Source organism: Musca vetustissima, unplaced genomic scaffold (assembly GCF_032173495.1).
Source record: "Musca vetustissima isolate MV318-11 ecotype Yass unplaced genomic scaffold, APGP_CSIRO_Mvet_v1 utg159921, whole genome shotgun sequence".
NCBI classification, from domain to species: domain Eukaryota; kingdom Metazoa; phylum Arthropoda; class Insecta; order Diptera; family Muscidae; genus Musca; species Musca vetustissima.
Window position 1 is genome coordinate 1 of NW_026889258.1, and position 12565 is coordinate 12565.

Genomic DNA, 12565 nt, shown 5'->3' on the forward strand with positions numbered 1-12565 from the left:
TCTTCAGATTTTCTATAGACAGAAAACCATCGTCAGATCGTCTATAAATAGATGACCTTCAGGTTATTTAAAGGAGATTATCTTTAGGTCCTCTAAAGAAGAACATCTTCGTCAGGTCTTCTATAGACAAAAGACCTTCTTCAGATATTTTATAGACCGAAGATTTTTTTCAGAACACAGTAAACTTTCGAAGAAGACTTTCGTCAGACCATTTTATAGTTTGAAGACCTTCCTTCCTAGGTTTCGTATTGAGTGAAAGGTCTTCTTTAAATATTCTACAGACAGAAATTTTATTCAGGTAAAATTTTCAAATTTCTGATCCTGTATAGGCAAAAGAACTTCTTCAGATTTTCTATAGACAAAAGACCTTCTTCAGATCTTTTATAGACCGAACAATTTTTTCAGAACACAGAAAACTTGCGAAGAAGACTTTCGTCAGACCATTTTATAGATTGAAGATCTTCCTAGGTTTCACTTTGAGTGAAATGTCTTCTTTAAATATTCTAAAGACAGAAATTTTATTCAGGTCAAATTTTCAAGTTTTCCATAGGCAGAATACCTTCTTCAGATTTCCTCTGTCAGGTCATTAGGACTTTTATAGATTAGATATTCGATTGAGAAGATATTTTCATCAGGTTTTCTATAGTCTCAAGACCTAATGGGTTCTAAGGATAGGTTTTTGTAGAAACTTAACATGAAAAAAACATGAAAAATTATCTCCAGGTCCAGTTTAAGGAGAAGGTCCTCTGCCAGATTTTCTAAAGATAGAAGATCTCATTCGGACCATCTATAGAAGACATCCTTCTGGTCTGCAAAATGAGACCCCATACAGATCTAACAAAGGTCTTCATTAGTAAGGCACATAAAGAACGATTTCTATGACCATAAGACCTTCTTCAGAATTTATTTAGGCAGAATGCTTTCAGGGCCTATAGACAGTGATTTTTTTTAAATATGAAGTATATCTCCAGGTCAAGTGTAAGGACAATAGTTCCTTTAGGTCCCCTGCAGACAAAAATAATTTCTCCAAGTCTGTTAAAGACATAAGCCCTTTGCTAGTCTTTTTTTTATAGAATTTCAATGTGTAGACAAAAAATTGGATAGGTTCGTAAACTTCAGATTTTTTCGAGCTATTTTTATTTATTTTTACAATTTATTGATCAGATTAATAAAGCAGAGAACTACCTTTAATCGAAATTCAATTTCTTGAAATATCCTTCAGTACCGAACATTTGAGATGGCTGATTTGTAGATTTGCTCGGACGCAGTTCTTCCTTGACTTTGCGGTTATTGTTGTAGTCAATGATTTGTTGGCGATTGGAACGTAATTGTTTGTAGAAAATATCTGAAACGAAAAATGGGGAAAAGAAGGACATGGGTATTAGTAAAGAGGCACATTGCAGGTATCAAGGTTCGGAGTCAAGTGTCGTTTAGGCAAAAATCATTGATGTTTAGGATATCGACGCAAGACAGAAATGTATTACGAGATCACTTGATGAAGTTCCCAAAAAGCTGTAGCCATAGAGATCCTCATTGTTTCTTACTCGCATTGCCTAGTAGTATCTTCAACTTACCCCTCAACTCTTTCGAGTGCGGCAGCGGGCCACCCAATTCCTGTGGCAGCATATCTTGCGGAATATATTTATATAGACTATCCAGTGATGTATGGACATGGAAAGCTTCTTTGATTTCCGGTTTCAATAATGGATTTAACATTGCCATTAATGTTTCGATCAGGGTTCCGGCATTGACAATATGTATACTGGCCAGGCGGATCGGTATTGCTTCCTAAAAAACCAAAATAAATTTACGGATTACAAAAAAAAATGTTGATCTCCTGCAGGAAAGTATTACCTGTAAAAAATGCAATAGACTTTTTAGTGGCCCCAAACCGATGCGAGCCAAATGACCAAAACAATAACCGGTTAAATCAAAGACAAATGTAAGTCCCGTGGTAAGACCATTCTCCAATAGCCACATATCCTGGCCGAGGCAATAGCTGAATATGGAAATAAAAGAAATGAAAACAGTAAATTCAAGGATAGGAATTCGAAAGGTTCTATTTATCAGGAAAATAAGTCTATTTTAATAAATCAGATAATTTGAGAATATCCGAAATCTTGATTTATATTTGGCTCTCTCTCTCTGATAACGATCAATTGTCCTCTTCAAGTTTTCTAGAGACTGAAGAAATGTTACTCTTCCTTAGACTTCTTCTCTACGTCTTTTATAGTTGGTCTATTGATCGATGAACTTCATCATATATGCTATAGAATATGATTTTATTCAGGTCAGATTTTCTATAGACAGAAGACCTTCTTCAGGCGTCTATATATAGAAGATCTTATTCAGATCATCTATTGATGACTCTCTACAAATACTGACAAACTTCTTCTTCTTCTGTAGAACATATCTGGAGATATTTTATAGATAACCTGAACATCTCCACAGCTACTATAGATATACGATCATCTTAAGATCTTCATATAGGCGATCTATAGAATACTTCCTTGAGGTGATCTATGTAAGATTTCCTTCAGGTTATCTATAGAAACCACCTGTAGACTTCATCTATAGAATACCTGACAAAAGTCTTCATCAGTTGAAACAAATAAAGAAGGATGAGGTATTTAATAAATGACCTGAACATCTCCAGAACTTCAATAGATATAAGATCTTCTTCAGATTTTCTATAGACAGAAGACTTTGAGGGTTTATAGGCAGTCAGTAGTGATTGAACATCTTCTTTAGGTCTTATCCGGTGTGAAGGCTTTTTTTGAGTTCTCCATAAACAGAAGAATTTCTTCGAATCCCTCCTACACAGGAGGCCATCTTCCGGGTTTGAATTTACAGATTACGTCTTTCAGGTCTTCTGGTAAGGTAAGAATTTCGTCGGGACCTCTATAGACTGAAGACATTTGTCAGGTATTCAGGTATGTAGACGGACGACCTTCTTTAGGTTTCCAATAGACTAAAGAGTTCCAGTAGATCTTCTATTGTCCGATAGGTTGATGTTCTCCTTTAGGTTATGCCCGGAGTAAAAGAATTTTTTTCAGTTCTCTATATAGACGGAAGGTCTATATATACAGAAGACCTCTACAGGGTTTCTATATACAACTTAAATTTTTCAGATCTTCTGTTAACGGAAGTCTTTCGTCAGGATTCCTATAGACTTAACATATTTGTCAGGTATACTGTAGACTGGCGATCTTCTTCATCCACGCTTATCGTCCTAATTTCTCATAGAAAATATTCATAACAAAATTTACGCTAATAGTTCTGATAGACCCTTAGATAATATTCGTAAAATATCTAGGTTTATCATCGCCATAGTACCTCCGAAAATATTCGTAAAAATCTACGCTACTACCCACTACCCACGCTTATCGTCCTGGTAGTTCCTCAGAAAATATTCTTAAAAAAATCCTTGCGCATCGCCCTGATAGTCCCTTTTAAAAATCATCGCCTATCTTCCTGATAGTCCATCAGAAAATATTCCTAAAAACCCACGCTTATCGTCCTGGTAGTTCCTCAGAAAATATTCTTAAAAAACGCCCACATATCGTCCTGATAGCTCCTTTAAAAATTCAAGTTTATCTTTCTGAAAGTCATTACAGTTCTTCCTTAAAGTCGGAAAGTTCGGAAATTTCTCGATTTTTTTTTCATACTTACAGTTTCATGGCTCCAACAAAATCAAATTTCGACGAGTCGGTATCGATTAATTTACCCAAAATTACAACACAACCCTCGGGCGAACGTTTTTCCAATGGGAATCCGGCACTGGAAAAATTAAAAAAAAAAACAACTTATTTAGAAAATTTCATTTCAAACTCTCATTTCAAATTATCCTCCTTACACCGTTTCCATGGCCTGCAACATTTGCGGCGAATCCGTATCGACATTACCAAAGAAATCTTCATTGTGGGTGCGAAATGTAAACGAATCATCGATCACCTGTTTGGTATATTCCATTTGATGATTACATGCCTGATAGAAGAGCAGTACCTCTTGTTCGGTTAGCTGGGGTAGATGCGGTTGGCCATTCAGCCATTCTAGAAGTTTTTGTACTTCGTCACGTTTTATGGTGGGGAAGCGGCGATATTGTTCCTCCAAATCGAAAAATTGCCACATTTAAGTTTTTTGGTTCCGCAGCTAAGGTAATAAAGATGCGTTTCGATTGAAAGCTGTTATGGGATTGCGAGAATGTTTGCATTCAACACAATTCCATACCTGTTGTTGCTGCTGCTTGCTGCTATTACTGTTTTTATTCCGATAACAATCATTAACATCATCATCATTATTATTTAGAATAAACTGGTAGTAGGAGAACGGTCGCAACAACAAAAAACGACATGATATAAAAAACCGGACCATTTGGACCAAATCAAAGTTCATTCTATATTTTGACAATGTGACCTAATTAAAAAAAACTTAAAAGTAAAAATATGACTAAAGCAAGGCGAACTTATCGCCGTTTTAATGTTTGGTCGTGGGTCCTTTATAAATAATATTTGATAATCAAAGGTCTCACATGGCCAGCAGAACTCCAAAAGAAAGTCTTCAGCGGAGAAGAGACCTTCGTATTCGTATGTGGTCAATATATTACATAACATCTATGGGTAATAAAAGGTCATAAGAGGTCTCCGGTCGGTCGCTGTGAGACCATCAATTATTTTTTCCTACGATCAGCAGAGGACGATCACATGCTACAATATATCAGACCAACTGAAGATCTTCAGAAGTCTCCTTAAGGCAAAATAGCAATATCTGAAAACTGTTTCAATCAATGCCGGACCTTCTGAGGTGGTCTACGGTTGTTAGAAGACCTCAAGAGGTCAGTCGAAGAATATCAGTGGCCTTCTGGATCTTCTACAGAATCATAGAAGATCTTCATTTGAAAAGTTTTTCGATGATTTGGTTTGTAGTCAATAGATGGCCTTCAATAGAAGCCTAGAGAATTTTTGATATGGTACTTCCTCAGAAAATATTCGTAAATAATTTACGCATATCGTCGCCAATCAGTCCTTAGAAAATATTCGTAAAAATCTATATTTTCCTTCAAAAATTATTCTTAAAAAACCACGCTTATCGTCCCAATAGTTCCTCCGAAAATATTCTTAAATAAATAAGTTCATCTTCGTGATAGGCCTTCAGAAATATTTGTAAAAAATCACGTTCATCGTCCTGCTAGTTCCTCATAAAATATTCCTTAAAAATCTACGCATATCGTCCTGATAGTCCCTCAGAATTTACCTTCAATAGAAGCCCTGAGAATTTAAATGCCTCCTGTAGCAAATAGAAGAGTTTCAGAAGTATTTTATGGTCGATGGAATACCAAAAATATCTAAACCTGGCTTTCGGTCAATGGAAGATCACCTGGAGGCAAATAGAAGATAATCAACGATCTTCAGAGGTTCCCTCCTGATTTCCTATAAAGACATATTTCTTACTCTTCAATCTGCCTTTAAATACCTTAAACATTCGTTACAGGTCTAGAAATCATCCGAATTCTTCAGAGACTGTCTGCAAATCGTCTATAAAAACTCCCAGTTATCCACCTGCCAGCAAAGACCCCGATAATCCTAATAGATATTCCGTAGTTAATATTTGGTCGTTACATGTTTAGATATTTCTAAGGGTATCGAAGGCCAATAGAATATCCTGAAAATATATAGTCAATATAAAATTATAGTCAATATAAATACTTGCAAACGTCTTCAACGGCCAATAGAAGATCATCCGGAGGATAATTGAAATTTTTAAAGGTTTTCTACTGTTAATAAAATACATCCAAATCTCTTCAGATCATCTATGAAGTCTCCCAGTCACTTCAACATGCTATTAAGTAAGTAAATATAAGTTCATAACATATTTCGATAGATCGTCAATAAGCAAATCGTCCTGATAGTCCCTCAGAAAATATTCGTGGAAACGCCACGCACATCGCCCTGACAGTCACTTTAAAAATTTAGGCTTATCTTCCTGATAAGCCTTAGAAAATATTATTTCCGCCTATCGACCTGATAGACTTCTTCTATAGTCAATATAATCACTATATATTGAAGGCCTTTAAAGGTTTTCCATTGGGCGCCACTGGATAAGTTTGGTTTAGAAGAATATCATTTAAAAATATACCATAACCGATTTTCTGTACCCACAGAGTACTTCCGTCATTGTAACATCTCGATAAAGTCGGAATATTCTAAAGATTCTCTAATTTTTATACTTAGATCAACCCGAAAGACATTAAAGACCCCTGCCAGTCACCAGAGGTATTGCGTAGTAAATATAAGTCCGTTGCAGGTTTAAATATTTTCTAAGGATATCGGCGCCCAATAGAAGATCTCCATAGACGATCGCAAAAAAGATCTTAACGTTTTAAATAGTATTTAAAACCTTCAGCTCGCCTTCAGATCATCTCTCTACCTTTGGTTCGTCTATGGAGACTCCATGCTGTCAACTCTCCCTTCTGTTCATACATAAAAATTCCTGACCTTCAGCTGGCCTATAAAGACACCGTGACTCCCATTCTTTCCGAAACTCTATGAAAGATTAAAAATCCCTACATATCAGCTCATCTATGAAACACTCCATTCTACTTGCCTATGAAAAAAACCCTTCAGCTCGTCAATTTATTTTTGAAAACACCACGTATATAGTATCAACGCAATTATAGATAATGGCCAATTATGTTAAATGCTCTAAAACTGCTACTTCGAGTCATGTGTACTCTTTTTTTTTCAAAATGATTTTATAGGTTCAATGGAGAATTTTAAAACACACAGTTGAACGCTAATATTCAGATTTTAATTAGCATTGACTAATAGCTGTCATAGCTGTGACGACAAACTAATTTAATTGTTTATTACTTGGAACATGTGTACTGGTTTTATAAGTCCCCCAATAAAATTAAACAGGAACAAAGTTCAAAACTAAATTTACTTGCTAATTTTTAATTAGCTATGGAGAATTTAAAAATTTTGTCTACATCAAAGTCGAACTTTTTTTGGGGTCAATTATATATTTGTTTTTTTATTTTCACTTAAGTAAATTTAATCAATATCCAATTTCTTAAAATTACCCTCGGTACCAAAAAGTTCCGAATTAGGTTTGCTCTTAGCGGGACGTAATTTCTCATTGACACGATGATTGTTGTTATAATCGATGATTTCTTGGCGGCTTTCCAGCAAAAATTCAAAATATATGTCTACAAAAAAATTAATATCATGAAAGTTCCTGACATTTTTAGTCGATCCTTCTTACCATATAATTCCCTTATTGTCCCACTAGAACCACCATATTCTCTGGGCAATATTTCCCTCGGTACAAATTTATAAAAACTATCCATGCTGCTGTGGACATGTATCATTTCCATGAGTTCCTTTTTCATCAGAGGATTTAGTATGGCCATTAATTTGTCAATTATTTTACTGGTATTTATGAAGTGTAGACCAACCAGACGACCTGGTATTGCTTCCTAGGTAGAGGAGGTAAATAATTTTAAATTTATTTAAATATCCGATTTATTTTGTTTTCTACTTACTTGCAGATAGTACATAACCTTCTTCAATGCGGATATACCAATCCTTGTAATGTGACCAAAAGTTAGGTTGGACATGTCCAAAACAAAAATAAGTCCCGACATAACACCCTTTTCCAACATCCATTTGTCTTGGCCAATGGAATATCTGAGGGAAAAAATAATAATTTAATAATAGACGAACTGAAGCTAAGCTAAAGGTAGGCCTTTACAGGCGAGCTGACACAGGGATCCTTTATAATCAAGCTTTATAGGCGAGCTGAAGCAGGGAGCCTCTATAGGCGAGCTGAAGCAGGGAGCCTCTATAGGCGAGCTGAAGCAGGAAGCCTCTATAGGCGAGCTGAAGCAGGGAGCCTCTATAGGCGAGCTGAAGCAGGGAGCCTCTATATGCGAGCTGAAGCAGGGAGCCTCTATAGGCGAGCTGAAGCTGGGAGCCTCTATAGGCGAGCTGAAGCTGGGGGCCTCTATAGGCGAGCTGAAGCTGGGAGCCTTTATAGGTGAGCTGATGGCCAGGGAGCCTCTATAGGCGAGCTGAAGCAGGGAGCCTCTATAGGCGAGCTGAAGCAGGGAGCCTCTATAGGCGAGCTGAAGCAGGGAGCCTCTATAGGCGAGCTGAAGCAGGGAGCCTCTATAGGCGAGCTGAAGCAGGGAGCCTCTATAGGCGAGCTGAAGCAGGGAGCCTCTATAGGCGAGCTGAAGCAGGGAGCCTCTATAGGCGAGCTGAAGCAGGGAGCCTCTATAGGCGAGCTGCAGCAGGGAGCCTCTATAGGCGAAATGAAGCAGGGAGCCTCTATAGGCGAGCTGAAGCAGGGAGCCTCTATAGGCGAGCTGAAGCAGGGAGCCTCTATAGGCGAAATGAAGCAGGGAGCCTCTATAGGCGAGCCGAAGCAGAGAGCCTCTATAGGCGAGCTGAAGCAGGGAGCCTCTATAGGCGAGCCGAAGCAGAGAGCCTCTATAGGCGAGCTGAAGCAGGGAGCCTCTATAGGCGAGCTGAAGCAGGGAGCCTCTATAGGCGAGCTGAAGCAGGGAGCCTCTATAGGCGAGCTGAAGCAGGGAGCCTCTATAGGCGAGCTGAAGCAGGGAGCCTCTATAGGCGAGCTGAAGCAGGGAGCCTCTATAGGCGAGCTGAAGCAGGGAGCCTCTATAGGCGAGCTGAAGCAGGGAGCCTCTATAGGCGAGCTGAAGCAGGGAGCCTCTATAGGCGAGCTGAAGCAGGGAGCCTCTATAGGCGAGCTGAAGCAGGGAGCCTCTATAGGCGAGCTGAAGCAGGGAGCCTCTATAGGCGAGCTGAAGCAGGGAGCCTTTATAGGCGAGCTGAAGCAGGGAGCCTTTATAGGCGAGCTGAAGCAGGGAGCCTTTATATGCGAGCTGAAGCAGGGAGCCTTTATAGGCGAGCTGAAGGCCAGGGAGCCTTTATAGACGAGCTGAAGCAGGGAGCCTTTATAGGCGAGCTGAAGCAGGGAGCCTTTATAGGCGAGCTGAAGGCCAGGGAACCTTTATAGACGAGCTGAAGCAGGGAGCCTTTATAGGTGAGCTGAAGGCCATGGAGCCTTTATAGGCGAGCCTAAGGTAGAAAGCCTTTATCGGCGAGCTGGAGGCCTTCTACGATCAATAGAAAATCATAAGGCGTCTTCAGATCCTTTTAAAGATCGTATATAAAGACTCACTTTCGTTCTTCTATAGAGACTTATAGCCCATAAGGGCCTTAAATGGTTCTCCTCGGTCCTCAAATTTTATATAGCCATAGAACCCCATCAGATATATTTTACGGTTATAGCATCACCAGACTTCTTCAGGGAATCTCTCTCTCTCTCTCTCTCTCGATTATCTATAAAGACTGACTCGTCCAAAAAACTTCCTGACCTTAGTTCCTGTATAAAGACTTCCTGCCTTTAGATCGTCTATAATAAACTCCCTACTAGTCTAGGATAGACTCTCGGCCTATAAAAGAATCCATACCTTCATATAATTTTCAATAGACCTTACATCATCATCTATAAAGACTCCCTGCCTTCAGATCATCTATAACGAAGTTCCGACCTTTAGCTCGTCCAAAAAACTTCCTGACCTTAGTTCCTGTATAAAAACTTCATGCCTTCAGATCGTCTATAATAAACTCCCTATAAGTCTAGAATAGACTCTCGGCCTATAATTGAATTCATGTCTTCATATAATTTTCAATAGACTTCCTTAACTATAGTTCGATACATTTTGAACTCACTTCGTATGTAGGAGAATTAATTTTTAATAGAAATCTCAGGGAAATTGTAGTAGAAGAATGTCTTATGTAATAGAAGACTCCTACATGCCTTCAAATTAAAGCTGAAAGTCCTTTAATATAAGTTCTATCGGAATACTTACAATTTAATGGAATTAATGAAATTAAATTTTGACACATCAGGATCCAAAATATTGATAACGACCACCGTGTAACCTTCCGGAGTTTGTTGCTGCAATGGGAAACCAGCTCTAAAATTAAAGGAAATATCTTCTATCAATTTCTACATCGATTTTCTTGCACATATAAAAATATATCTTTCGTGAATACTTACACCGTCTCCCTGACAAGTTCCATTTCCGGCGTGGCAACATCCACATTTCCGAAAAACTCTTCGAAGTGGGTGCGACATGTGAAATTTAAATCCAATACCATTTTGGCATTTTCCATGCTACATTTACAGGCAAAGTAGAAAAGTAATGCCTCATGTTCGGTAATGGTGGGTAAATGTTTCTGAGCCAGTGACCAGTGACCAGCCAGTTCGGCGAGTAGTTTGAGGACTTCTTCTCGCCGAACTTCAGGATGCCGAAAATATTGTTCGTCTAAATTGAAGAGTTTGAATGACATTTTCAATTTTTATGATGTTTTCTTTTCCCGTTCGATTACTTCAATGGACAAATTTATACTGAATAGCTAAATGGGTGTTGCACTGCAACTATACCTTGTAATGTTCCGCAAACATTTGTGCGTACTCTCATGACTGTCATCAGTATGTACGTAGTTATGTATGTTCGTAGATTATTAAATGTTTTGAGTTTATTTTTGGTCAATTGCTAGAAGTTTGTTTTTAGATAAGTTCAGATCGGATGTGCATAAATATAAACATGTAGGGGTTGTTGAAACTGCAGATTATGGTAGGTCCAAATGTAATTTGCCATGGGAAAAGTGAGTATTTTTTTGACACCCTCTGTCATAAATGCTTCGGTACCAACAAGTATGAGTGTTTTTTTAAATAGGACCCAACAGTTTTATATATCCTGATATACCTAACCGAATATTTTCGTCCATTTTTGTCGGATAAAATATAGAATTAAAAAGATGATGAACACCTCTGGTAGGGTATTGAAGGCGCCTATTCACCTCCATAGTTGTTTGATAACTCATATAAATGATGTTCGATAAGGCAAATTTTGTCGGCTATTCACAAACCCCCCATAAGCTTCTAATGAGGGTGATATGGTTTTATGACATGCCTTGTTTAGAAAAAAAAAATACCAATATTCCCATGGGGGTCGTTCAAGAGGAATATTCTATAAATAGCCGCAATATTGGGTGATAGTGGTTCAACAGACAATATATATTAATCCGCAAGTAATTATGTACGTCAGATGATGCAACCTATGCGTTTTCATAATATGAATGTGATAAAACAATAGGGCGAAGGGCTAAAGGTCATCTTATATCAGTACATATGTCCTTGAACTAGAATAGTAGTACTCATAGGGGAAATGAAGGTAGTTTTTATAAACGAGCCTTTATAAGCGAGCTGAAGCAGGGAGCATTTATAGGTGAACTGAAGCTGGGAGCCTTTATAGGCGAGCTGAAGCAGGGAGCCTTTATAGGCGAGCTGAAGCAGAGAGCCTTTATAGGCGACCTGAAGCAGGGAGCCTTTATAGGCGAGCTGAAGCAGGGAGCCTTTATAGGCGAGCTGAAGCAGGGAGCCTTTATAGGCGAGCTGAAGCAGAGAGCCTTTATAGGCGAGCTGAAGCAGGGAGCCGTTATAGGCGAGCTGAAGCAGGGAGTCTTTATAGGCGAGCTGAAGCTGGGAGCCTTTATAGGCGAGCTGAAGCAGGGAGCCTTTATAGGCGAGCTGAAGCAGGGAGCCTTTATAGGCGAGCTGAAGCTGGGAGCCTTTATAGGCGAGCTGAAGCAGGGAGCCTTTATAGGCGAGCTGAATCAGAGTACCTTTATATGCGAGCTGAAGCAGGGAGCCTTTATAGGCGAGCTGAAGCAGGGAGCCTTTACAGGCGAGCTGAAGCAGGGAGCCTTTATAGACGAGCTGAAGCAGGGAGCCTTTATAGGCGAGCTGAAGCAGAGAGCCTTTATGGGCGAGCTGAATCAGAGTGACTTTATAGGCGAGCTGAAGGAGGGAGCCTTTATAGACGAGCTGAAGGAGGGAGCCTTTATAGGCGAGCTGAATCAGACAAACACTCCCTTCAGCTGGTCGATAAGGACTACCTTCAGCTCGCATATAAAGATTTCCTTCAGGTCGTCTATGAAACCCTTCATTCACCTTGCTGGTAAAGTCCCCCATCAGTTCCAGCCTGAAGGTTCCCTTCAGTTTTATAAAGACTCCCTTTCTATAAAGACTCCATTCAGCTTATCTATAAAGGCTCCCTTCAGCTCGCCAATAAAGGCTACATTCAGTTCGCCTATAAAGGCTCCCTGCTTCAGATCGCCTACAAAGGCACCCTGCTTCAGCTCGCCTATAAAGACTCCCTGCTTCAGCTCGCCTATAAAGGCACCCTCCTTCAGCTGGCCTATAAAGGCTCCCTCCTTCAGCTCGCCTATAAAAGCTCCCTCCTTCAGCTCGCCTATAAAGGCTCCCTCCTTCAGCTCGTCTATAAAGGCACCCTGCTTCAGCTCGTCTATAAAGGCACTCTGATTCTATAAAGAGCGGCTTCCTGCTTCAGCTCGCCTATAAAGGCTTCCTGCTCAGCTCGCCTATAAAGGCTTCCTGCTTCAGCTCGCCTATAAAAGCTACCAGCTTCAGCTCGCCTATAAAAGCTACAGCTTCAGCTCGCCTA

General features: G+C 39.4%; 2 protein-coding genes across 2 annotated transcripts; both read right to left on the reverse strand.

Annotated features, from left to right (window-relative positions):
* Positions 1-1651: 1651 nt before the first annotated feature.
* Positions 1652-4131, reverse strand: LOC133336940 (uncharacterized). Its single transcript, XM_061545207.1, has 4 exons — positions 3857-4131; positions 3673-3780; positions 1893-1999; positions 1652-1788 (listed from the first exon to the last, which is right to left on the reverse strand). Exons 1-4 carry the CDS (start codon positions 4129-4131, stop codon positions 1652-1654), a joined length of 627 nt encoding a protein of 208 aa, XP_061401191.1.
* Positions 4132-7052: 2921 nt separating this feature from the next.
* Positions 7053-10385, reverse strand: LOC133336939 (retinaldehyde-binding protein 1-like). The gene is made up of 5 exons (XM_061545206.1): positions 10093-10385; positions 9902-10009; positions 7544-7688; positions 7264-7477; positions 7053-7207 (listed from the first exon to the last, which is right to left on the reverse strand). The coding sequence occupies exons 1-5, from the start codon at positions 10383-10385 to the stop codon at positions 7053-7055; spliced, it is 915 nt and encodes a 304-aa protein (XP_061401190.1).
* Between the last annotated feature and the right edge of the window lie 2180 nt (positions 10386-12565).

Coding starts and splice junctions, on each gene's coding strand:
- LOC133336940 (XM_061545207.1), bottom strand. CDS start 4,131: ATGTGGCAATTTTTCGATTTGGAGGAACAATATCGCCGCTTCCCCACC. Junction 3,781..3,856: donor TTGCAGGCCATGGAAACGGT/GTAAGGAGGATA, acceptor TAATTTTTCCAG/TGCCGGATTCCCATTGGAAA. Junction 1,789..1,892: donor TGGTCATTTGGCTCGCATCG/GTTTGGGGCCAC, acceptor TTGGTTTTTTAG/GAAGCAATACCGATCCGCCT.
- LOC133336939 (XM_061545206.1), bottom strand. CDS start 10,385: ATGTCATTCAAACTCTTCAATTTAGACGAACAATATTTTCGGCATCCT. Junction 7,478..7,543: donor AGGTTATGTACTATCTGCAA/GTAAGTAGAAAA, acceptor TCCTCTACCTAG/GAAGCAATACCAGGTCGTCT. Junction 7,208..7,263: donor GACAATAAGGGAATTATATG/GTAAGAAGGATC, acceptor ATTTTTTTGTAG/ACATATATTTTGAATTTTTG.